We start from the raw sequence: 25,903 nt of genomic DNA on the forward strand, positions 1-25,903 counted from the left end.
AAGAGCACGTGTGACTTACTGCTGCTGGCTAGTGTGACCATATTTGAGGGCTCCGATGGTGGGCCGACACCCCAGCGGTTGGAGGCCCGAACTCTGAACTGATAGTGACCTCCGGGGATCAGAGAGTCGATCTGCACACATTCCTCCCTGCTGCTGGCCACCTGCTGCCACAGGAACGAGTCTGTGAATGAAAGAGGAGGAAAGGTCAGTCTGTTTGAACATCACTACAGAACAATCCAGTGGCTAATACACAGACCTTCCTGTCTGTACTCCACAGTATAGCTGCTGACAGTACAGTGGGCAGATGAAGCCGGGGGCAGCCAGTGGATCATCACCGCCGTGCTGCTGGCCTCCTGAGCCACAGGTCGCACTGGGGCTGCTGGGATACCTGCAAGCCGAGACAAAAATAATCAACCCCGAATCAACGGTAACCGTCTCAAATGGTCCTCAGTGTTAATCAAAGTGCGCCACCTTGGACTTTGATGGAGGCAGAGGAGGAGGCAGTGCCGTGGTCATTAACAGCAACACAGGTGTAGATTCCTGTATCCTGAGGCATCAGATTACAGACTTTCAACAAGATGTCACCTGTATCCCTGCACAGTGCGTAGGAGTATGGAGAGGGGAGGAAAGATCAAAAGGCTGCACTCATAGAGGCTACTACTTATAGTGGTGTGAAGACGTGTTTGCCCCCTTCCTGATTTCCTGTGTGAAAAAATAATTGGCATCCGATCACATCTGGCGTAAAAGTAACAGCATTTCAGAAAAGGAACATCCTACCAACAGTAAACCATGGTAGTGTCATTGTCTGTGGCTGTTTTGCTGCTGTCTGAAGGAGAACATCTGGCCACCTCTTTGTGACCTCTAGGTGAAGAGCCCTTGAGTTCTGCAGCAGGACGGTCATCCAAAACAGCAAGTCCACCTCTGAATGGCTTAAGAAAAACAAAAGGAAGACTTTGGAGTGGCCTAGCCAAAGTCCTGATCTGAATCTGACTGAGGAGCTGTGGCATGAGGCTGTTCGTGCTTGAAAACCCTCCGATGTGGCTCAATTGCAATTATTCTACAAACATGAGTGGGCCAAACTTCCTCCAACATGATGCAAAAGGCTCACTGCCAAATGTTCAGTTGATTGTAGTTGTTGCTGCTTAGGGTGGACCAACCAGTTACTAGGTTTTTCACACGATCTGATATCCTCGTGTTGGTGTTGTTCCCAGATCATCATACTAAAGGTTGTTCCAGGATCAACATTGCAAGTGACCAATCAGAATGTTGTGATGTCATACTTTTGCGACTTCGGGAAAAACCGGCGTAAAACAAAAAACTGTACTTAAGCTGCGAGAAACCGCCTTTGTCCGCCGATCAACGGACCCTAACCCTGACCCTTTAATAAATGCTAAGCAGAATTGATATTGTCCTTGCAACATTGGAATTTCATAAATGCACGAATGGGTTGGTGCGCAAAAGAATAACGTCACAATAATGTGATTGGTCACTTGCGATGTTGAACCTGGAACAACATTTTCATGACAATCTGGGAACAACACCAACACGACGATATCAGATCATCCAGGTTTTTCACACGTGGCCGTGAGGGTTTAGGTTTTTTCCCCCTTAATAAACACCTTCATTTACAAACTGCATTTTGTGTTTACTTGTGGAGTTTTGTCTGATATTTAAATCTGGTTGATGATCGGAAACATAAAAATCAGGAAGGGGGTGAACACTTTTACACCACTGTATGTTTAAAAGTCAAAACACTGAAGGAGAAGCAGGTGAGGAAAAACAAGAATCTGAATGCAGTATTGGGTCCTCTGGAAAGCCTTCATGGACACGTCTGGTGTTCCTCATGGTCTCTTTGTTACCTGATGTCTATGGTGAAGCGGCTGTTGTTGGTCACTGGATTCTGGTCGGGGCCCTTCAGAGTGACTGAAGGTTTAGGCCGTCCTGAGACTTTACAGCAGAGGACTACGGTCTCTCCGAATGCACATACCACATCTGACAGTGGGACCAAGAACTCTGGAGCCACTGCACACAGAAAACGCATCACAAACCAGATTCCCCTCAGCTCTTAGTTAAAATGTCCAGTTTATCACGTCGTTGTTTCTGAGTGAAGGCATGTGTGACCTCAAGCATTCTCAGCTCAGTTCTGTAGTTTTTGGGAACAGTTCAAACCTCTCTCATGTATTCAGAAGGAATTGTTGCATTGCTGTTATACTGCATTAGCATAAGTAATGACCAGTTTTGCCAAATCACTCGATTCAGATCAGAATAATCAGGCTGATTCTAGGATATCATTTATTACCAGGTTTGCTGCTGTTTCAGACTGACATAGGAGTTGGGGCTTCCTGTATTCCCATGGCCTCTTGGCTTTGTCACAAAACTTATTCAATGAATAAATAAGTGTAATTTGCATTAACTGCCTTATGTATGTCTCACCTTCCTGGATGAAGTTTGGGTTCAGAAGCTGGAAAATAATTAGATGTGGATTAGTTTTCACCATATATGAAGCAGTTTTATATAAAATGAATTTACACATAATAGTTCCAGATTTTAAACTTCTTAAATTCTCTCACATTTGTCTCCAACACAGTGTTTGACTAATGCTGATATAATGATTCAACAGAAAAGTATTCAACACCGAGTCAGAGATCTTTTCAATGAAAATGAACAGCTGGTACCTCCATGCCCGTCTTTGGGTCAACGTCATCACCACAATCTGAATCATCTGAAGTTTGGACCTCCTGGTGGAGAATGAAACAAGGGAAAAGAATAAAAGGGGAATGGAGGCACACAAAAGTCAAAGGTAAGAGAATGGAGATGGGACATTAAAAAGGTGAAACGTACAAAGAAAAGGAAAACGGGAACGACAGGAGGGGACAGATGCAGACGAAGTTGGGCAGAACCAAAACAGAAAAAATGATGTCAAATATGAAAAGAGATGAAAGAGGACAAAGGAAAGATTCTGAGAATATGAGAAAAATGAGAGCAAAACAGTGGCTACAGTGGACACTTCAGATCCTACTCACCTGAGAGTCCTTTTGGATTTTTCTGACACACTGTAAAACTGCCACCATTTGTCTTTTGATTAAGTGATAATTAGAAGTTTTGAGGCTACTAATCAGTCCTTTAAGATTGTAAATCTGACTTAACCCCCAGAAAATGTTCAAACTGTTAAACCTGTGATAAGCCAAAATCTTTGGTTGGGGAGTGCAGTACGACTCTTGGAATGATTCGCTACTTTATCGCGGTGGAGGGTTGTGCATGTCCCAGGGATTCTAGAGGCTATGTTGTCGGGAGGCTTTGCCTCCTATTAGGGTCTCCAATGGCAAATTGGCAAACTGGGTCATGCATTAGTACATGGGGCCAAACTGGCCACAGCCTGAAAGGGACACGGGCCCATCCTCCTGTAGGCCCACCACCCACAGGAAGGTCAGGTTCAATAAGTGAAGGCCCTGGCGGACCGATCCCTGGCTACCAAGACTAGCAATTAGGAGAATGTCACTGGTGGGGAAGGAGCCTGAGTTAGTGCGTAAGGTTGAGCGGTACTGGCTAGGTATAGTCAGGCTCACCTCAACGCACGGCTTGGAACTAGTCTCCTGGAGAAGGGCTGGATCCTTGGTGACAGACGCTGGGTGAGTATCCTAGTATCCCCTTCGGCTTGCTGCCTGTACTATGGGGTTTCTCTTGGTGGACGAGAGGGTTTGTTCCCTGCACCTTTGGGTCGGAGAACGGGTCCTGACTGTCGTCTGTGCTTATGCGCTGAACAACGGTTCAGAGCACCCAGCCTTCTTGGAGTCCCTGGCCAGCGTGCGCAAGGATGCTCCACCTGTGGACTTTGCTGTACTACTGGGAGACTTCAACGTTCATGTGGGCAACAACAGTGAGATCTGAACTCGAGCAGCATTTTGTTGTTGTTGTCAATAATAAACACCATGTCTGAACTAAAGGGTGTCTATAAGTATATATGGCACCAGGACGTCCTATCGGGCTTGGTTAGCCCGTGGGATATCGGAGACAGCTGATTGGTACCAACAGGCCAAGCGGAACATGGCTTGGGCAGTAGCTGAAGCAAAAATTTGGGTGTGGGAGGAGTTTGGAGATGCCATGGAAAGAGATATTCGGATGGCCTCACAGAGATTATGGCAAACGGCCAGGCGACTCAGGAGGGGAAAGTGGTGCTCTACCTGCACTGTGTATAGTGTGGGTGGAGCGCTGCTGACTTCAACTGAGAACATTGTCGGGTAGCTGGAATACTTCGAGGATCTTCTTTATCCCACTGGCATGTCTTCCGTGGAGGAAGCAGACTCTGGGGACAAGGGGTTCTTTCTCCGCAGGTGAGGTCACTGAGACAGTTAAATAACTCCTTGGTGGCAGGGCCCCCGAGGGATGAGGTTCGCCCTGAATTCCTGAAGGCTCTGAATGTTATAGGGCTGTCTTGGTTGACAATCCTCTACAATGTTGCGTAGAGATCAGGGGCGGTACCTCTGGATTTGCAGACCAGGGTGGTGGTTCCCATCTTTAGGAAGGTTGTGTTTCAACTATAGGAGGATCACACTCCTCAGCCTCGCCGGGAAAGTCTATGCCAGGGTGTTGGAAAAGAAAGTTCATCCATTAGTCAAACCTCGGATACAGGAGGAACAATGCGGTTTTCGTCCTGGTTGTGGAACACTGGATCAGCTCTTTACCCACTCAATGATATTTGAGGGTGCATGGGAGTTCTCCCAACCAGTCTACATGTGCTTTGTGGACTTGGAGAAGGCATTCGACTGTGTCCCTCAGAGTGTGCTATGGGAGGTGCTACGGGAGTATGGGGTGTCTGGCTCATTGCTACAGGCCATTTGATCCTTAAACAACCGTTGCAAGAGCTTGGTCCGCGTAGCCATAAGCAATAAGCAATCGTTTCCGGTGAGCGATAGACTCTGCCCATTGTCACAGATTCTGTTCGTAATCTTTATGGACAGAATTTCTAGGCAGAGCCAAGTGGCGGAAGGCTTTCATTTGGGTCGTCTCAGAATCTCATTTCTGTTTTTCACAGATGATGTGGTTTTGTTGGCTTCATTGGGTGATGGCCTCCAACTTGCACTTGAATGGTTCACAGGCGAATCTGAAGCGGTGGGAATGAGAACCAGCACCTCCAAGTGTGAGGCCATGGTCCTAAGCTGGAAAAGGGTGGAGTGCCCACTCCTGGTCAGGGAAGAGCTCCTGCTCCAAGTGGAGGAGTTTAAGTATCTCGGGGTCTTGTTTATGAGTGACGGGAAAAGGGAGATCAACAGGGTGGTGATTAGTGCTGCGGCTGCAGTGATGCAGAAAAAAGCGAAGCTCTCAATTTACTGGTCGATGTATGTCCCTACCCTCACCCTATGGTCACGAGCTGTGGGTAGTGACCAAAAGAATGTGATCGCGGAGAAAAGTGGCAGTAATGAGCTTCCTCCGAAGGGTGGATGGCCTCTCCCTTACTGATAGGGTGAGGAGTTCGGCCATCCAGGAGGTGTTCAACATTGAAAGGAGCCAGCTGAGGTGGTTCGGGCATCTGACAAGGATGCCTCCTGGGTGAGGTGTTCTGGGCATGTCCCACCAGCAGGCGGCCCCCCAGGGCAGAACCAGGACACGCTGGAGAGATTATATCTCTCGGCTGGCCTGGGAAGGCCTTGGTGTTCCCCTGGACAAGCTAGAGGAGGTGGATGGGGAGAAGGAGGCCTGGGCTTCTCTGCTTAGGCTGCTGCCTCCACGATCCAGCTTCGGATACGCAGAAGAAGATCGATGGATGGATCTTAGAGTATCTGTCTTCATAAGATTATTATAACGCTAGATATACAGTGGGGCAAAAAAGTATTTAGTCAGCCACCGATTGTGCAAGTTCCCCCACTTAAAATGATGACAGAGATCAGTAATTTGCACCAGAGGTACACTTCAACTGTGAGAGACAGAATGTGAAAAAAAAATCCATGAATTCACATGGTAGGATTTGTAAAGAATTTATTCGTAAATCAGGGTGGAAAATAAGTATTTGGTCACCTCAAACAAGGAAAATCCCTGGCTCTCACAGACCTGTAACGTCTTCTGTAAGAAGCTTTTCTGTCCCCCACTCGTTACCTGTATGAATGGCACCTGTTTGACCTCATCATCTGTATAAAAGACACCTGTCCACAGCCTCAACCAGTCAGACTCCAAACTCCGCCATGGCCAAGACCAAAGAGCTTTCGAAGGACACCAGGAAAAGAATTGTAGACCTGCACCAGACTGGGAAGAGTGAATCTACAATAGGCAAGCAGCTTGGTGTGAAAAAATCAACTGTGGGAGCAATCATCAGAAAATGGAAGACATACAAGACCACTGATAATCTCCCTCGATCTGGGGCTCCACACAAGATCTCATCCCGTGGGGTCAAAATGATCATGAGAACGGTGAGCAAAGATCCCAGAACCACACGGGGGGACCTGGTGAATGACCTGCAGAGAGCTGGGACCAAAGTAACAAAGGTCACCATCAGTAACACACTACAACGGCAGGGAATCAAATCCCGCAGTGCCAGACGTGTTCCGCTGCTGAAGCCAGTGCATGTCCAGGCCCGTCTGAAGTTTGCCAGAGAGCACATGGATGATACAGCAGAGGATTGGGAGAATGTCATGTGGTCAGATGAAACCAAAGTAGAACTTTTTGGTATAAACTTAACTCGTCGTGTTTGGAGGAAGAAGAATACTGAGTTGCATCCCAAGAACACCATACCTACTGTGAAGCATGGGGGTGGAAACATCATGCTATGGGGCTGTTTTTCTGCCAAGGGGACAGGACGACTGATCCGTGTTAAGGACAGAATGAATGGGGCCAAGTATCGTGAGATTTTGAGCCAAAACCTCCTTCCATCAGTGAGAACTTTGAAGATGAAACGAGGCTGGGTCTTCCAACATGACAATGATCCAAAACACACCGCCCGGGCAACAAAGGAGTGGCTCCGTAAGAAGCATTTGAAAGTCCTGGAGTGGCCTAGCCAGTCTCCAGACCTCAACCCCATAGAAAATCTGTGGCGGGAGTTGAAAGTCCGTGTTGCTCGGCGACAGCCCCAAAACATCACTGCTCTTGAGAAGATCTGCATGGAGGAATGGGCCAAAATACCAGCTACTGTGTGTGCAAACCTGGTAAAGACCTATAGTAAACGTTTGACCTCTGTTATTGCCAACAAAGGTTATGTTACAAAGTATTGAGTTGTATTTTTGTTATTGACCAAATACTTATTTTCCACCCTGATTTACGAATAAATTCTTTACAAATCCTACCATGTGAATTCATGGATTTTTTTTTTCACATTCTGTCTCTCACAGTTGAAGTGTACCTCTGGTGCAAATTACTGACCTCTGTCATCATTTTAAGTGGGGGAACTTGCACAATCGGTGGCTGACTAAATACTTTTTTGCCCCACTGTATATACAAAAAGACAATTTATATCTGATATGTTAAGTCTCTCAAAAAGAGATTGCATTTGTGATTATGACTGCAGCCAAGATTTTGACTGTGCTGATATTCTTATGGCCGCAGCATAAGTTGCATGGTTGTAATACATATACATGCAGCAGCTCTGTTTTGATTATACTATGTTAATAAGAAAAATTCTTTCATAAAATCACTGCATCTTCCAACAGTCTTGCATAGACAGACAGTATTCACAGTACCACACACTGAACCACAGCTGAAGTCTATATCCAGCCACAGCCTACATCACTGCCAACAAGATCACCTGCAGCTGTTCATTGATTGATACTACTGGAGATCAGCTTTTTAAAATGAATGAGGAGCATTAAATGCAACATAAAGTGTCACATGACGTATCCAATTGTGCTAAAACCAGGAATTAAAAAAATAGAGGCTTAAAATTAAGTTGCCAAATGAATCATATAAGAATTGTTTTTGGACATCACCAAACGCTGTTTCCTCTCTTGAGATGCTCTGCTATGTGTTTAGTGCAGTTGCTGTTCGATTGTGGATTTCTCTGCCTTCAGTTTCGCCTTCATTAAAATGAAAAACATCTGGTTGGGTTGGCGATTAAAGGTAATTTCAGTGCAATTAGAAACTTGGTTTGCTTTTGTAGTATGCTTTGAGTCAGTCACACTGTGTGAGTATTGCCCTGTACACTTCAGATTTCATCATGCCCCTTCAATGAGCAAGCACATCATTATTTAACAGTGGTAACCTGGTTTCACATGCCCATGCTATAAGATTGCCCGTACCATGGCAGAGGATGTGATATACTTCAAATCATGAGCTATTCCTCATCTTCCCAAAGGTGGTTGACCGTGGCACACTATTGCCTCAGCATCCACTGACCCTGCTCTGGGATTTTACATTGCGCACCAACTTGCGTCGTTCCCAATTGTTCCACTTTGTCCTAACAGTAATTGTGGAGTATTTTATAGTGGAAACATTTCACGACTGGACTTCTTGCACAGGTGGTGTCCTATCACTGTAGCACACTGAAATTTACAGAGCGGATCATTCTTTTACAAAGTCTACCTTCCTAGGTGCTTGATTTCATACACCTGCAGCCATGGCAGTGATTGGAACACCTGAAATTCATGATTTGGATGAGTGAGTGAATACTTCTGGCAGTATAGTGCATACGAGTTAAAGTGGGATTTGATAGGCATAGAGACTGTAAGAGCAGCTGTAGTGGTTGCATGTGCGAAAACAAATAAGTCAGACTAATTTCTAATGTGAGTATATTTTGTATAAAGGCTGTGACCAGCTAAAATTCACTGCTCTTTTTGGATTTAGCCAACTGACTTCAACAAGGTCTAAGTAGATATTACAGTGGGGAAAATAATGATGCTGAATTTCTTTGCAAGATTGCTCCCAAAGAAACGGATGGTTTCTAACTTAAATGGTAGTTTCATTTTAATGGAGAGAGAAAGAATATCAACAAAAATCCCAGAAAAACACATAAAAGTTATAAATTGATCTGTAACTGAGTGAAATAAGTAATTGATCGGAGGTGGACACACTGTTCTGGGCAGTGGAGTGCAGATGGAAACGAGCCATCTGCCACAAGCAAAGATCTCGTCCTCCGCTTGTTAGCAAGATAAACTGGATCTGTACTCCACATGGGCAGTCTTACCTTTCTGCACTCCTTCCTGACACAAGATCTGTGAAATATCATTACTTTTATTGTTAAAGAAATAAATATATTACCAGAAAAATATTTATTATTAGCTGAAAAAAATAAGTAGTGGAAGTATTTTTCAAACCATTGCTTTAGGAAACAAACACCTTACAACACATCAGTGTTTAACAGATTAACATTACTGCTACACACGTTTGAGCTCATTCTGAATACTTTATGTCTATATTATATTTAAAATGTCTAGTTTTTCAGCCTAATGATAACTTCCTCTTTCACAGTGAAAAGCTCAAGTTTCCTTTGTTCCAAAATAAAGAGGCTGCAGACCTCAAAAGGCCATGAAACTGCTGGCAGTTCAAACTAACCAATGAGTTTTGAGCCTCTGAATGGATGATTATGTATAACACCAACAGTTAATACAAAATTTGGGGAAAAAAACCCCCTTGAATTAAAGCAACTTTTAGAAGCTAATACTGGGTAATGTAGCATAAATGAACATGCTAATGTGCAGAGCAGAATATGATAAAGCTCTATATATAGTATATATAACTATATAGATATTTAGAGCTCTTTATAACTCTTTAATACTGCAAATGACTGACAGTTTACCTGTGATATATGTTTGGCTTCCTGCATATCCAGTTACCACTCCAAGAAAATCTTTAGCAGTATGTCACTCCTACTCTTTTGACTGAATTATGAGTCAATCATTTGTTCCACAAAATATCCCAGTCAGTCTCTCCCACAATGCAATGCTCGAGATTTTGTCGATGGCAGTAATTGTGCTACTCTGTAACTCCATCAGCTGCAGCCAGTAAAGTGTTTTTAATAGAGAAATCCCGTAGGACAGACGTGATCCAAAGAAATAAAACCGATCAGTCTGAATTCATGCGTCATGCAGGTTGAGAACCCCTCCTGGAGTCCCACTGAGACACATCTACTACCCGTGTGTGCGTCTACAGGTTTCTGCACACATGCACACAAACTGAGGTTAGGACAAAGAACATAAACCGAGTGGGGCGGTGGAGGTGAGGGGTTTCGGCACACACATAATATCACCAGTGCGCACCGTCGGCCTGCTTTACTCACTTTGCCTTTCGCCACAGGGTCGGACGAGGCGAACGGGGTAGGAGGAGTGATTTCTTTGGGCTTACGGAGAAGGCCATTCTCCTGACCTTTGACCCCTACTGAGAAGGCATCCTTGTCTTCAGCGCGCTTCCTGGCACGCAGTGTGTTCCACGACAGAGACTTCCTGTACAGTATGGGAACAACAAACATCAACCAGCAAATCAAAGTGAAGCTCAGAGGTGTCCAGCTGAGTCTGGCTGCAGCAGCAACGTACCTGTCAGGTTGCTATGGTGACAGCTTATGACATGACGTAATGCTTCATAAGGTGAATAGATACAGACAAGACCACAATAGTATCGATAAATTATCTATTGGGGTTTGAACTTGTGTCATCTTGGACTTGTTTTCAGTTTATGAGTTATTGTAAGACTGAGAGATGTTTACATACATTTGGAAATCTTTTAGGAAGTACCTGAAGCATCCCAAAACTGCTCTTCTGGATGTTAGCCTCCAACAAAGCAAAAATACATTCTCTACAAACAGGACAATGTAGGCTACTGCAATAACAAAAACAAAAAAAAACACTTTTCAACAGAAAGAACGGCTGTACACCTCGAGTCTGAGAAATCCAGACAGGACCAGTCCCTGAATCTGCAGCCAGACTCTGCTGGTTCATGAAGACGAACATTAGAGCAGATGACAGAGAGCTCTGACTTTATTGACACAGCTGGACTTCATTGCACTAATTCTTGTACATAGATGTTTTTAATTTGTTAAATTCAACCTTTTATAGTTCCTGTAAACTTTAAATACACAGTTATGATTAGTAGGACTTCCTGTCCACGTCAATGCGAGGCAGCTTAAATCTCTTTTGTTCACCTCTAACCTTGTGTTAGTCATTTTGATTTATTCCAGGATCTCGTATCACCCATTAATGTGGCTCTACGGGTCATGAGTAGGGGTGCAACTCGATACTTTGGTGTCATGGTTCGATATTTATTCGATACAAAAAAAATGTTCATGCCTTTTTAATTTGTCATTTATTAAAATTATAAATAAATTCTTCTGGGCTATATTCTCAGCAGCATATTAAACATATCAGGTCCCCATAAGGAGAATCATGTGCTAACGGCTGTCTAAATGACTCGGGTAAAGTTTGTAGCATGCGTGCTTGTTGTTTTTGTCTGCTTCCACTTGTCTTTGCACTAGGTCATGTGCAGTCATATTTGTTGTGTTCCCACTAGTGCTGTCAGCGTTAATCTGAAATGACGTTAATGCCACAACACGGCAAATCTCCATTAACGAGCTACCGCGGATCGCCCCGTGAGTGGGGCTGGACGACCAACACGTTAAAGAGCTAACTGCGCTAACGAGCTAACTGTGCTAACGCAGTAGTTCCCACCAATGTAATTGAGCATTGCGTGGCACATCCAACATACCGTTTTACTTTTGTCCATGACGCGCTTACCTTCAGGGTCACATGAAGACCAAAATAGTTCCAAACGCCAGATCTGAATGAGGGTGGGGGAGGTTCAATTTGCCATGTTGCAACGAGCTTAGCTTCTGTCTTGCTAGCTTGCGCTGCGCTCAGTGGATCCGCGCTCGACAGTGCAGGCTAGGCGGAGTAGTCGAACGCAGATCCACTGAGCTCTCAACACAGACAGCATCGTCAGAAGAAAAGTTGATAAAATAAATTAAAAATGTTGTATTGTTCGATACATATGCGTACCGAACCGAAAGCACTGTATCCAACGGTTCAATATCGATACGAGTATCGATGCACCCCTAGTCATGAGTTCTCTTAATGGGAATCCCCCAGGTCTTTAAAAAACCAAACCGTGAGCTGCAGCTTGTGGTTTGTTTTTTTTAAACCCCCAAACACACAGGTGAGGCAGAGAGTGCAAAGTTAGCTCAACTCCTAAAAACACATCAAGGAGAAAAAGCAGCTGAGAATAAACCACAGTTATTCTCCGAGAAGATTTTAAAGGCTTTACAGTTTGTTCAGTTACCAAATGCTGCTACATTTATTCAAAGCTCTGAAGTTTAAACCACTTAAGTTTAGAGTTTGTAACTTCTGTGGAGTGTCAAACCGTGAGGTTAGTGAAAACTGAAACGAAACAGAAATCAAATGTAACAACATACACAAAAAGCTGAAATTAACCAAACAGGAACAAAACGCAGTAAATGGTTTATATACCTAAATCTACAGTGTGGCTGTGGGGATTTTTGGTTCTTGGCATTAAAACCTTAACAGAAATCTTTCATCTAGAAACTTCCCAATAAGCAGAGTTAGAATCAGCACAAAGTCTGCTTGGATGACAACTTTGAACTAGTCTGATATTTCTGTGAACTTCTTGCTCTCCTGTACTCCAGTACAGTGTTGCCAACTTAGCGACTTTGTCGCTATATTTAGCGAGTTTTCAGACCCCCTAGTGACTTTTTTTTCTAAACAAAGTCGCTAAAAAAAGACGTGAAAGCGCATATCGCTTTTACTCTCAACAAGCAGCGGGTGCTGTAACGCAGTCAGTTCTTCTTTTACTCTTTTACTCTTATGCTGTTTTGTGGATCACAAGGTTTAAAACTACTTATAAACACACACACACAGTAACTCCACCAGAGTGCCTATTTCGGGTCACTTTTGCCGGTCCAAGCCCGGGTAAAGGAGCAGGGTTGGAATTGTGACATTACAAAAAACAATAATTGCTAAAATAAATTTAATTTGTAGTTCTAAATAAACTCTAAATGCATTTAGGACGTTTTTTACTCACTTTATGTCTCGTCCACGATGTTATTTCTCTCTCCAGCAGCGTAGGTTACAATTACATTAGCATGACCAATTATGCAAATTAGGCGATGACGCCATTTAGCGACTTCTAGCGACTTTTAGGACAACCAATAGCGATTTTCCTTACTGAGGAGTTGGCAACACTGCTCCAGTAGTGTAGTATTGTGGAGGTGTGAGTGGAGCCCTCTAGTGGTCCACCACAGTATTTGTATTTCTATGTATGTATTTCAACTTCAGGTGTGGATATGAGATCACCGTCGTTACTTCTTCACGTTCTGCTAATATCTGTTGATAGTTACATTTATTTTCGTCACAAAAACATGTCTCTGTGATGATGTTTGGCTCATTTTAAGAGAGCTTTCCTTCTAAAATGGTATAACAGTGCAACACACATGCAGGCAGACACTCGGGTTCACATTTGCTGTTGTGGTTTATTTACAAATATTAAAAACTACTACAAACCGTCACCCATCATCAGCCAAATGTCAAATAAAACATCTTCACCTTGACACCGCTTTGTTAACTCGTGCTCAAGTCCAAAAGGTTTATTTAACAAAATTTAAAATCAGTATTATTAATAAGACTACCAAGAGTACAATGCTGACCTTGCCACCAAACATATTGCACAGCCTGACTTCATTCATATTTTTCTCGTCATAAATAGTGCAAAAGGTTTTTTTTAGTTAAAAAAAAAAACAAAACAAAAACAAACAAACAAAACAAAACAAAAACAGGAATGTTGTAGAGCCTCAGTCAATGTTTTTACTCTGTACAGTGAACTGCCAACATAAATTCAACACAAAAAAAAGAATTAAATACAACTTTGTCCGTGGAATAAAATAATTATTAGTAGGGCAGCAACAATAAAGAGGAATAAACAAACAGGTGAGGTGTTTTTTTTTTTGTTTGTTTTTTTACAGAAAGCAGAAAAAAAAAAAAGTACAAAAACAAGAAAATGCAGAGTGTTAGGAACTGAAGTAAAAAGTCGGTTTTAGCTCCACACGAGTACTTTTCACTTTCTGGTTTCCAGTTAGCAACACGGTACAAGTTTTTTCTATCCTGTCTATTTCTGTGGGAATCACCTCAAAGTTTTCAGCTGTTTTTCTTTCTTTTTTGTTACTTTCAAGCCTCAAAACCTTTTTTTATTTTACTTTTTTGTTTAAACCTCATCGCCACAGAGCCGATAAGTGACCGGCTCAAGAAATCAAAGTCATTGCAGCAGCGTGATGGACAGTTAGAGAACAACTCTGTACCTTCAAAACAAGAAAAAACAAAGTCCAACATTTTTTTTGTGTTTGCTTTTTAAACACAGGACAGCTGAGGAGCTGGTGATGGAAACAGTCAGAGTAAAGAACAAAAACATTTAGACAGACCTTTGTCAGCTTAGTCCTCTCATTCAATCCGAATACTTGGTTTCAAGCCCAACCAGAAGTGCTTCAGTCTGCAGGGAAAGATGTGCGGGGTGGGCGGGGACTTACTTGATGTTGTTGGCGTCTGTTACGGCTGCTGAGAAGGAGCAAGTAGAAGAAGAGTCTTTAATGGGCTTTGTGAGCGGGCCTAAGACGTGTCCTGGCACCCAGCCCTCCGCGGCAGGCGACTGGCTGTTGGCCGGCCGGTAAACGAGGTACATGTTCTGCTGATTGGTGGCCATGACCTGAACGCTCTCTCCTTGACTGACACAGATCTCATTCTCTTTGAGCGCCGAGTAGTCCTGAGTGACCAGCATGGTGGAAGTGATGTCGTTGTTGTCCTGCAGACAGGAGGGAAGGAAAGAATGGCCGACAGGACGGGGGAAAGGAAAGGCAGGAGAAAAAGAGGAGCGGGGTGGAGGAGACACAATGTGGACAATTGAGGATGAGGTTAAGGAGCGTCTGTGGGCTGGATAACAGAAATGCAGTGATACAGCTGGTGTCAACCTGAGGAGGAGCAGAGGGAGGTCAGGGCTGAGGAGCAGGAGTGGAGGGAGGACAGCAGTGAACACAGGTTTACTTTAATCAGCAGCACACGCTCATTTTATTAAAATTATTATTATTACGAACAATAATAATAATTAACAAAGAGGCATAACTGATCCAATACTGTGACGAGGAGATGAGGAGTTGGGAGCCGAGTCAAAACAACGAGAAGAAAAATGAACAAAAGCAGTTTAGTTGTAGTTATAAATGGCCTGTATTTGTATAGCAAAGTGCTTTACACACCCATTCACACACTGGTGATGGAAAGCTACATCGTAGCCACAGCCACAGCCACCCTGGGGCGCACTGACAGAGGCAAGGCTGCCGGACACTGGCGCCACCGGGCCCTCTGACCATCACCAGTAGGCAACGGGTGAAGTGTCTTGCCCAAGGCTCAAACCCTGTCGGAGTGCCCCTGCTCGAACTCCGACAGGGTTCGAGACCCTGTCGGAGCCGGGACTCGAACCGGCAACCTTCCGATTACAAGGCGAACTCCCAACTCTTGAGCCACGATCGCCCCAATATACTTGGTTTCAAGCCCAAACTAAGGTGCTTCATTTGTGGCTGCATTGAGCATCTTTGACACACCTGATGGTATATTCGAAACTTTATTAGATCAGCTGTTTGCAGAGAGTGCTAAACATGACCTGCAACAGTACTTAGGAGGGTGATTCGTAGCCAAGGTTCTGCCCAAAGCAACAGTCTCGGCTTGCCGTCCTCCCACAGTGCCAAGTGTTCCCTATCAGTGATGCACCTGGACACGTGCATCGCTGATGTTGTGTCAATGAAAACGCGATTCATCAGACTCTGATGTGCTGATGCTCACGTGCCCATTGTTGCCCCCATCATCTTCTGTGGAACCAGCTTCCAGTTTGGATTCAGGAGACAGACACTATCTCTACTTTCAAGATTAGGCTTCAAACTTTCCTTTTTGCTAAAGCATATAGTTAGGGCTGGACCAGGTGACCCTGAATCCTCCCTTAGTTATGCTGCAATAGATGTAGGCTGCCGGGGGATTCCCATGATGCACTGAGTGTTTCTTCTTCACTCACTATGTATTAACAGACCTCTCTGTATTGAATCATATCTGTTATTAATCTCTGTCTCTCTTCCACAGCATGTCTTTATCCTGTCTTCCTTCTCTCACCCCAACCAATCACAGCAGATGGCCCCGCCCCTCCCTGAGCCTGGTTCTGCTGGAGGTTTCTTCCTGTTAAAAGGGAGTTTTTCCTTCCCACTGTCGCCAAAGTGCTGCTCATAGGGGGTCATATGATTGTTGGGTTTTTCTCTGTATCTACTGTACAATATAAAGCGCCTTGAGGCGACTGTTGTTGTGATTTGGCGCTATATAAATAAAATTGAATTGAATTGAATCATGGTGGATCTATGGATCAGACCCCACGGGCCGGCCTTCATAACCAAAGCCATACCAGCTTTTACTGGTTTAACAAAGTCTGTGTCAGGTATGGAGGAACCAGGACGTATGGATGAAAACTGGGCTATTAGAACAAATCGTACATGGACAAGCCGACATACACACAAACTGAACTGCTGCTACACCTGCAGTAGCCTACATTTTGACTTACAAAAGTCTGTTTAGTGCCCCAGTTTAGCGAGTGCCTGGTGCAGTCTGCAGGCTGCGCTTAGATGAGACACAAAATTCTAAATCCAAATAACCAAAAACAAAAGAATAAAATCCTCAAATTAAAAGTAAAACAAATTTAAAAAAGCTGATAATCATATAACCTGCACACACTCACCATGGAGTCAAAACACGATGAACCTCCATTAGAGGTGGAGACTTTGACTTGGCTCTTCCCCTTCTCCGCGCTGCAGAGGCCGACCACTGACGAGGGTCGGCTGTGAGAGGACGCGCTAGTTTGATTCCCTGAGGACGAGCGGTTTCTGGTCAGCGATGAGCTGTTGCCTCCTCCGCTCTGCTGATTGTGGTAGACGATGGGTGACTGCAGAGCTGCAGACGGAAACAGCACTTTAGATGAGGCTCATTTAAGTACAACAGGGGACATATTTCAGGACATTTTGTCGAAGACACACACAAACTGCATTTCTGTTAAATGTAAGACAGAAAACACAGGGGTCGTTATTTTTGTTTGGATGGGTCGCCGACCTTCTGGGAACGAGCTTAAGGAAGTGACAGACATCAGGCTTTATCATGTTTCCACCTAAACTACTTTATGATCATGGCAGTTTTATTTTAGGTGGTGAAGGCACCACAGCCAGAAAGCAACCGTCTTCTCGTTTATGTGCCAGTTTGTACGATCATTTTTTTAAAGCTAAAAGGTTAAAAATTAAAAGTAGCATCCTTAAAATTTAGGAGAAAATAACAAAAAACCTGTAACGTGCTTTCACAAACGTGAAAACAAAGTAATATTCTGCTGAACACAAAGATCTTCAGTGTTTCCTCACCAGACAGGAAGTTGCTTTGAGCATCCAGGAGTTCCTGAATGTGTTGGACCCACACCTGCTTAATGTCAACATTGGCTGCCTGCAGGGTGAAACGCTCCGATGAGCCGCGACTCAGCAACACAAACTTACAGGGATCATTATCCACACTGTCCTCCAGACCCAAGTAGGAAACCTGCGTGGAAAAGATGGTTTACAGCGTTAGACCAACACCGTCCCACAAACCACCAGGTCCTCTCCTGCAGGAGCCTGTAGGAGGGCGTGGTTCGAGGAGCTAGCACAGTGTCTTTGTGATGAACATACTGCATGCATACAAACACGCTGCTCTGTGCTCTCCAATGATTTTGTCCAACATGATCAAATGTGGATGAAAACCTGGTTTTAAAGAGTGAAGTCAGGACATCTGTGAGCTTGTGACCTTGATGAGATTAAACCAGTTCACTGATCACAGACCTGTAACCCACTTTTTGTAATACCTTGATGCTCTTTTTGAACTGGTAGCCAGGTGTGGACGAGCCTTTTCTCAGCAGCTCACTGAAGATCACGATTTGCTCGAACAAGAAGACTCGTCGTTCCTTCGAGCGGGACAGGACGCCGGCGTCTTGCACCGTAACAAAAAAGGTTTCCTGCTGCAGCAGTTTGCCCTGACTGGTCAGTTTCCCCTGCAGAGAAACCAGGTTGATAAAAACATTACTCTCTTAGGCTTTACAGCACGCCACACACGTCATAGTGTGTGCAGTACATGTCACTGTGAAGACCCACAAAACTTACCTCAAATCCCTGCAGCCGACCCAAATTCATCATGTCATTACACAGTTTCGGGACCTGAGACATCAAATCTACTGCTTTCTGTAAAAGTCATGGACAGAGATATTTAGATCGTTTTTCATTTGAGGAGGATGTGTCAGCACAAACACGCCAAATTGAAAAGCATTTTACATTTTTACCTCAATTTGTTCACAGTCCATTCCTGCCTTTGAGCTGTACTTCAGGAAATCCTGAGGAAGAAGAGAAGCCCAACTTTAATCAGTCTAACCAAGCTCGCTACCATCAACACTTGCATCTAATAGGAAAAACAGTAAAAACAGCAAAAACAAAAAACAGTAAAAACAACAAAAACAGCAAAAAAAAGCAAAAACAGCAAAAACAAAAAAACAGCAAAAAAAAGCAAAAACAAAAAAACAGCAAAAACAACAAAAATAGTGAAAACAAAAACAGCAAAAACAGTAAAAACAGCAAAAACAACAAAAACAGCAAAAACAGCAAAAACAGCAAAAACAACAAAAACAACAAAAACAGTAAAAACAGCAAAAACAGTAAAAACAACAAAAACAGCAAAAACAAAAAAACAGCAAAAACAACAAAAACAACAAAAACAGCAAAAACAGCAAAAACAGTAAAAACAGCAAAAACAACAAAAACAACAAAAACAAAAAAACAGCAAAAACAACAAAAACAACAAAAACAGCAAAAACAGTAAAAACAGCAAAAACAAAAAAACAGCAAAAACAACAAAAACAAAAAAACAGCAAAAACAGCAAAAACAACAAAAACAGCAAAAACAGCAAAAACAACAAAAACAACAAAAACAAAAAAACAGCAAAAACAGCAAAAACAGCAAAAACAACAAAAACAACAAAAACAACAAAAACAACAAAAACAGTTCCTCTTGGCCAAAGAAATGTTAAAGCTTCAATATGCAGAAATGTAAACGATAATGTAAAGCACAGTAAGTCAGGTTACAGTTACAGTGACACTACAGGCCTGTTTATAACATGTGGAGCACAGTTATGCTCTTTGGTATTTTCTTTTGTGATAAGGAGAGATTGTGTGTCACCTTCAGTAAAAGCTGGTATTTGGTGATTCTCTGGATTGGTTTGATGAGGAAGTCACTGATGGACAACCTGGACTGGATATCTTGTTGGATTCCCTGGAAGAGAAATAACCGAACTGTGTGTCCTTTTGTCCACTTCACACAAATACTCCCAATAACATCACACAAAGACAGTATCAGTCCAGGTAATTAAGGGTCGTCCCTGCATTTCATATCGAGGATGAATGTAAATAATATCGCTGTTTAGATCACACTGCACACTAGAGCTGCTCAATTAATCGAATTTTAATCTCGATTACGATCGGGGCTTTCAACGATCATTAAAAATGACAGAGCAACACTGCAAAGTTCACTAAACATAGATGTTTACATTTTTCATTTATTTCTTATATTGCAAACATTTGCACTGTTATCAGTATTTGCACTATTTTATATTATTTTTGACAATCTTTAAAGTCATTATTCAACACATTGTTATTGTTAAATAAATATCGTCAAATAATCGAGATTATCATTGTTGCCATAATGGAGCAGCCCTACTGCACACCTTCTGCTAATGATGAAGAGAATCAAAGCTTCACCTACATCGAAATACGTGTCGTATTCTGCCACGATGAACTCTGACTTGGGCTTATTCTGACAATAAACAACATACATGTGGAGCCTTCTCTCCTGTAAAGACAAAGGAGCTTTGATTAGAGAGCAAACCACTGGGACGGCAGAGATTACAAATGTACTCTAGTGCGGTGACACAATCACGACAGTTTATCTAACGTGTTTAATGAAGAGCTCAGGGAGGTGTTCGTGGTCATCCAGGCATTTCTCCAGTTCTCCTACAAAGAAACTGACAGATAAAGATTGTTACTATCCCCTCGCCCCGTCCTTCACGCCATCATTCCCAGCCGACGCTCGACTTACTCTCTGTGCCAGTCATAAATCTGGTGGATGTTCCCAAACACGATTTTGTCTTTTCCTTTCATGTCGTCTGGGACGCCCTTCTCCTCGATCCTCTTCATGAACCCCTGCAGTCAAAGTGTTGAGAACTTTTGAACCCAAATGTACATTTCCCGATGTTCTTTGTTTAAACGTCCGGGACACCGCTGCACAGAACGATTCTGCAGAAGCACTCACCTCCACCACGATGCCCAGGTCTTTGACATAGTCCTTCTCTGTCTGAATCAGCTCGTTCAGAACAAACCTGTGTTAAAAAACAGCTAAGTTAGCACAGAGCTCCTGTTCCTGCTGCAACAAGATCCAACCTCCATTTCACTCTCTCCTTAGGGCAGAGGTGTCCGACTCCAGGCCTCCAGAGCCGGTGTCCTACAGGTTGTAGGTGTCTTGAAGTTCTCCAGAAGCCTGGGAATGAACTAATCATGTGATTCAGGCGTGCAGGGTGTCCAGGGTGAGATCTAAAACCTGCAGGACACCAGCCCCAGGAGTTGGACACCCCTGCCTTGCTGTCCCTCCCGGTCACTCCCACTCTAAGCATCTTCAGCTCCGCCCCCTACAGCTTCCACCTCGTGTTTTTTGTCACTACCACGTTGCAAAGTTTCACTTTCATTGTTGCTGCTATCCTGTCACAAAACACCCCTGACACTCACCTCCACCCGCCTCCAGCCTCTTCATCTCCTGTGCACTGTCTGTTACTTAGTTGACCCAGCTAAACTCATCCACCTTCAATACCTGGACTCTGTCTGGAGTAAGTTACACTGAACAGAATCCAGATCTGTTGTTGAACTAAGGCTACGCTCCATTTTCTAAATTCGAAGCCGTTCAAATTAGAAGAAAGAGTCGCAGTACTTACATCCGTCCTCTCATAGCTTTTGCTCTCTGCTCCTGTTCAGGGTTGCGTGGCTGAACAGGAGTGGTTTGTTCAGGCGGACAGAGAGGGGTAAAGCCCGGGTACACCCCTGGTTCTAGACTCTGCAGACATGACAGGATCAGAGTTCAGGTGATGATGTCCCACTGATTTCTATCAACATCAGTAACATTCAGCGTACTCAGATGTTGAATACTCCACATAATCGAACCGCACAAACACGTGTGATGCCAGCAGAGGGCAGCAGTCGCTTCAAACATGCAAACTGACACTTCTGCTTTGTTTCATTGCAAATCGTGGCTATTAGATGATGGCAGAGAGTAATCAGCTCAGCAGTAAATGTCTCTGCAAGTCTGTCTATGGAAACTCCACAACATTTCATACATGCAGCAGTGAAACATTCAGAGACCAAAAGACACTTTTATTCTTTTATTGATTTTCCAGAAAGTTTCCTGAGATTAAAATCTGTTATTGAAGAAAGACGAGGCCTCTAAGTCTCTCTACTCTGTGCCGCTCTCTCGGTTTGGATCTATTCCTCCTGTTTCTCATATTTGCCGTCGTACTATTTCTATTTTAATTGTGCACAGTTAGTGTGGAGCACCCACAATTTCCTTGTACATGTGCAATGACAATAGAGGGCTATTCTATTCTGTCCTATTCCATTTTATTGTAGAAATAGGGCAGCTTTAAAGGCCTTTCAACCTTTTATGTACAGTCTATGACAAAGAGTCCGGATGTTTCTGTGGTAGTACCAGGTCCACATGAACACACCGCCAGACTGTGGACCTCCAGTTATCACAAAGGAAAGCAGCTGAGAATGAACATGAATTTTTACCATCACTTGACTACAAAGTGCTCCAAAGATATGCTAAGTGTTCCCTCACCCCTCCAACTCACTGAACTCAGGTGTTCCCGTCTGTGCTGTGGCCACAGGTGTAGGAAAACAAGCACCTGGCGTCCAGACTACCAGGAACGGCCGCTCTCAGGAGCTCAGTGAATTGTACGCAGTCATGGTCGAGCACTACAGACCTCCAAACTTCATGTGCACTTCAGATAAGCTCAAGAACAGAGCATACAGAGCTTCATGGATTGGGTTTTCATGGCAGAGCATCCAGGCCTTACATGACCCAGTGCAAAGCATCAGATGCAGTGGTGTAAAGCAGGTCTGTCTACCAATCCATAGACAAGTCAGCATAAGAACAGCATACCACGATGCTTTCATGCACGCCGCTAAACCTTGTGGAAACCAGTTTCTCAGAGTGTTCCCAGAGCGAGCTATGGATGTCACTCAAGTTCATACTTTTCATAACAGTGTGTTACTATATCCATTCAACCTGTATGGGAGAAGTAGTGTTGCAGCTGTTAAAGAGAACCTGGGGGCCCTGTGAGTGCTGGACTGCTCAATAGGACAGGAGAAGAGATGTGAAATTAAATGGACTGGAACTGAAGAGGACACAGTTTATCACTGCAACCGTTAGTTCAGATGCCTCTCTAACTAACTTGACACCCTTGGACTAAACTTCAGCCTGAAGCCCTGGAATAATGCACTTAAACCTATGTCTCACTATGTTATACTTGTTTTATATTTTTCTGGAGCACTATCTGTTAACCCTTGTGGGGTTTTTTTGTTCGTTTGGGGTTTTTTTGGGGGGTTTTTTTGTTGTTTTTTTTTTTTTTTTCCTTTTTTTTCGGGGGGGGGGGTTATTTTGTTTTGTTTTATTATATATATATATATATATATATATATATATATATATATATATATATATATATATATATATATATATATTTTTTTTTTTTTTTTTTTTTTTCCTGTAATAATATCTGAATGATCTACATGTATAACTATATCTATGTGTTCCCCTAACACTATTCATATATGATGTACATACATTACTATTATACACTCAAATTTTTTTTAATTTTTTTTATTAATTTTCTCCTTTATTTTATTTGAACTCTTTCTTCCTGTTGGTTAAAATGTTGTTGGAAAAGCAATAAATAAATCTTTGAGAAAAAAACCAGTGTGTTAGTTTCATTAGACAGCAGACAGGCTGGAGAGGTCGTCACAAGTCATTTTAAAACGAACAAAGAAGAGCAGCTGTTAGACCGTGCTAACTAACATACACACTCACCATCTTGGTTTTAACCAGTTTCTCTATGGCGCTAACTAGCTCTGCAGCACTGGGCACCTCAGAGGAAGACTGCAGAGAGGTGAGCAAGGACGAAGACTGAGAGAGGACAGGGGGGACAGAAAGTATAGGTATTTATTAGATATTAGAACGATAAGAAAGAAATACAGAAAAAATCAAAGAGACAAAGAGCAGGAAGGAGAGAAAAGCTGTTAATTGGCAGAAGAAAGCAGCTACAGATGGACACGCTGCAGGATCGATGTCAGCGCCTGAAGCTGGTGATCTGTTTTTATCCTTTAAGCAGATCCAGCTGATCAGAGTAAACCATGCAGTGTAAGTAACAGCAGGTAACACTTGTGTGATTACAGGCTGACCTAAGCCACACCTACAGCAGTCTGGGAGGTTGAGATGTAACCTAAGGGAAAACTCTCCGAGTTACCTTGTCATCAGGATCTGATGGGTCGTTGATGATCTTCATACGGGGAGGCAGAGGGGTGTGGGCGTCTTCATCCTGCTCTTCCTCCCCTCCACTCTGCATCCCAGACGTCTTAGACAGGATGTTGCCATCTCTGCTGATGACTCTCTGAGAGGAGACGCAGCATCAGCAGCTGGTTAGGTACCACGTTACTGGTCCCACTGACAGTCTGACATCAATGACGGAGCTTATTTCATTCGCAGAAGCTCTCGTGCTTCATCGGGCTTTTAAATAAACCTCGTCAAGCAGTCGAAACTTATTGTTTTTCCAAATCGATTCATTTCTGTGGATCCTTTCATGGCGACACTCTGAAACGCTGATGTTATCAGATGTTTTCGCTAACACTGCGGATGCAAACACATTCGTCCATCAGGGAGGGACCCGTGTTTGTCTGTGTGGGTGTTTTTGTGCGTAAGAGAAGGAAAAACTTCTCACACAAAAAGAGGAACCTCGTCTATTTATGTGAATGTAAATGACTTCATGTATATCTCAGGATAACACCGACAGTAAAAGCTTTTTTGTCACATGCATTTCTGTCCCGGTTCATGATTTGCTGTAGTTTAAATAAATGACACTGTTGTGTTAATACAGATATCCTGACATAAATGCTCACACTATCTCTGAAGTCAGTTTGTGAGCGACGGGCCAATCAGGTGAAGCTGTGCCTGTTTCCATCCCAGCACCGTCACACGATCAGTTTAGTCAGCAGCCACAATGTTTGTAACACAGATCATGGAACCACCCTCAGTGCTTACCTCACCAGTGACATCATCCTGCAAGGTGAGGTCAGGCTGACCCAGGTCGATGCTCTTCCTGATTTCCTCTTTTCCTGTTCCTGGCCCTGACAACGAGTCGCAGAATCACTTTAACACTCAAACACACACAGATGTCTGGTCTTTAACTTTCCTCGTGGCTCTAAAAGGACTCCTTGTTTGGAGTCCGAGGGTCATTTTTACATTACACTCTCCAAACATCCAGCAGCAGCTTTTCAAAGTTCTTCAAACATTGTCATTTACAAGTGATGCAGCTGCAAGCATGACAACACTAAAAATAACTGCATGAACAAATGAAAGCTTGACTGTGGACAGTGGGGGTGTTTTCAGCACATTAACACGTCATCATGACCGTTTCTCTCTCACCTGGCTTCTTCTGTTTGTGATTAGGAAGCTTCTTAACAGAGCTGCCGCTGAGGCGGCGGACCGGACTGGTCAGCCACTTCCTCAGAGTGTTCCCAGAGCGTTTGGGACCAGGAGAGCTGGACTGCAGGGAGCTGAGGGACGGCTGCGGCTGAAGGTTGGCCACCGATTCGGTCTTGCCGTCCGAGCCAACAGTATAGTTTTCTGAAAGGAGACACACAACATGTGATTTTTTAAACACACGCCATCTGTTATGTAACCTGTTGCTTCAATTCAATTCAATTCAACTTTATTTATATAGCGCCAAATCACAACAAAAGTCGCCTCAAGGCGCTTCATAGATACAGAGAAAAACCCAACAATCATATGACCCCCTATGAGCAGCACTTTGGCAACAGTGGGAAGGAAAAACTCCCTTTTAACAGGAAGAAACCTCCAGCAGAACCAGGCTCAGGGAGGGGCGGGGCCATCTGCTGTGATTGGTTGGGGTGAGAGACTTCAGGCTGTGTGCTCAACATGCTAAAGTGATGTGTGGATTTAAGCTCTTCAACACTAATCAGTAAGTTTACAGTGTAAACAGGGCCGTGCGCTCGTATCAGAACATTTTATTAGTCCTGTATTTATCCAGGTAAACTCATTGAGATTAAAGCCTTGTTTCCGAGGGAGGCTGGCATCATGGCAGCAAAAGTAAACAAACATACAAACATACAAAGTGTTTCTTTGTCTGCAGAGTCGGTGTGTTTCTGGAAAAATAGATCCCAGCATCATCCTGCAGTGCTGACATTAATCCAACCAACACATCAGGTCGGCCTAAACGTCCCGGTCTGTGTTTGCCACCATCCACACGTCACATCACCTGCACTCAGACTACAGTCATGTGAAATTATTTCAAATACTTCTGTCCAGCTATAAATATCTGCTGTGATGGGGACAAATGTGCAGGCACAGCAAAGCCAACGAACGCACTCAGAGGTCCAGATGAGCGAGTGTGTCACAAACAAGCGTCTGTGCAGCAGCTGCCATGTCGCACACACACACGCGCTCCCAGGTGGCACTCACACTCCTCCTTCCTTTGCTGTGGTCTCACATTAGTTTTCATTTTATTCGGTATTTGTCATTTTAGCATGGAGGATGGGGACAGGAGCCATCGTCCACCCTCGGACAGGACA

General features: G+C 43.6%; 1 protein-coding gene and 2 long non-coding RNA genes across 4 annotated transcripts in view; 1 reads left to right on the forward strand and 2 right to left on the reverse strand.

Moving 5' to 3' along the window:
• LOC146499952 (uncharacterized) overlaps positions 1-25,903 on the forward strand; it is a 167,171-nt gene that overhangs the window by 96,657 nt on the left and 44,611 nt on the right. The window lies entirely within an intron of this gene.
• kalrna (kalirin RhoGEF kinase a) overlaps positions 1-25,903 on the reverse strand; it is a 163,340-nt gene that overhangs the window by 7,100 nt on the left and 130,337 nt on the right. Inside the window, exons 41-63 of one of the 2 annotated variants that reach the window (XM_085136077.1) lie at positions 24,738-24,938; positions 24,354-24,439; positions 23,563-23,706; positions 23,127-23,222; positions 20,977-21,095; positions 20,304-20,370; positions 20,091-20,194; positions 19,947-20,016; positions 19,758-19,844; positions 19,176-19,268; positions 18,286-18,336; positions 18,110-18,187; positions 17,815-18,000; positions 17,342-17,513; positions 16,675-16,886; positions 14,438-14,709; positions 10,196-10,358; positions 2,676-2,738; positions 2,434-2,461; positions 1,860-2,022; positions 472-593; positions 257-388; positions 20-181 (exon numbers count right to left, since the gene is read on the reverse strand). In XM_085136077.1, the coding sequence (XP_084992203.1) occupies positions 20-181; positions 257-388; positions 472-593; positions 1,860-2,022; positions 2,434-2,461; positions 2,676-2,738; positions 10,196-10,358; positions 14,438-14,709; positions 16,675-16,886; positions 17,342-17,513; positions 17,815-18,000; positions 18,110-18,187; positions 18,286-18,336; positions 19,176-19,268; positions 19,758-19,844; positions 19,947-20,016; positions 20,091-20,194; positions 20,304-20,370; positions 20,977-21,095; positions 23,127-23,222; positions 23,563-23,706; positions 24,354-24,439; positions 24,738-24,938 (2,871 nt within the window). The remainder of the gene's footprint in view (positions 1-19; positions 182-256; positions 389-471; positions 594-1,859; positions 2,023-2,433; positions 2,462-2,675; positions 2,739-10,195; positions 10,359-14,437; positions 14,710-16,674; positions 16,887-17,341; positions 17,514-17,814; positions 18,001-18,109; positions 18,188-18,285; positions 18,337-19,175; positions 19,269-19,757; positions 19,845-19,946; positions 20,017-20,090; positions 20,195-20,303; positions 20,371-20,976; positions 21,096-23,126; positions 23,223-23,562; positions 23,707-24,353; positions 24,440-24,737; positions 24,939-25,903) is intronic. The other variant, XM_085136078.1, reaches the window with a different exon arrangement.
• LOC146499957 (uncharacterized) lies at positions 20,724-20,970 on the reverse strand. Its single transcript, XR_014869911.1, has 2 exons — positions 20,856-20,970; positions 20,724-20,768 (listed from the first exon to the last, which is right to left on the reverse strand). It is a non-coding gene; the product is annotated as an uncharacterized LOC146499957 (long non-coding RNA).

The sequence above is a fragment of the Neolamprologus multifasciatus genome, chromosome 16 (assembly GCF_963576455.1).
Source record: "Neolamprologus multifasciatus chromosome 16, fNeoMul1.2, whole genome shotgun sequence".
NCBI lineage: Eukaryota > Metazoa > Chordata > Actinopteri > Cichliformes > Cichlidae > Neolamprologus > Neolamprologus multifasciatus.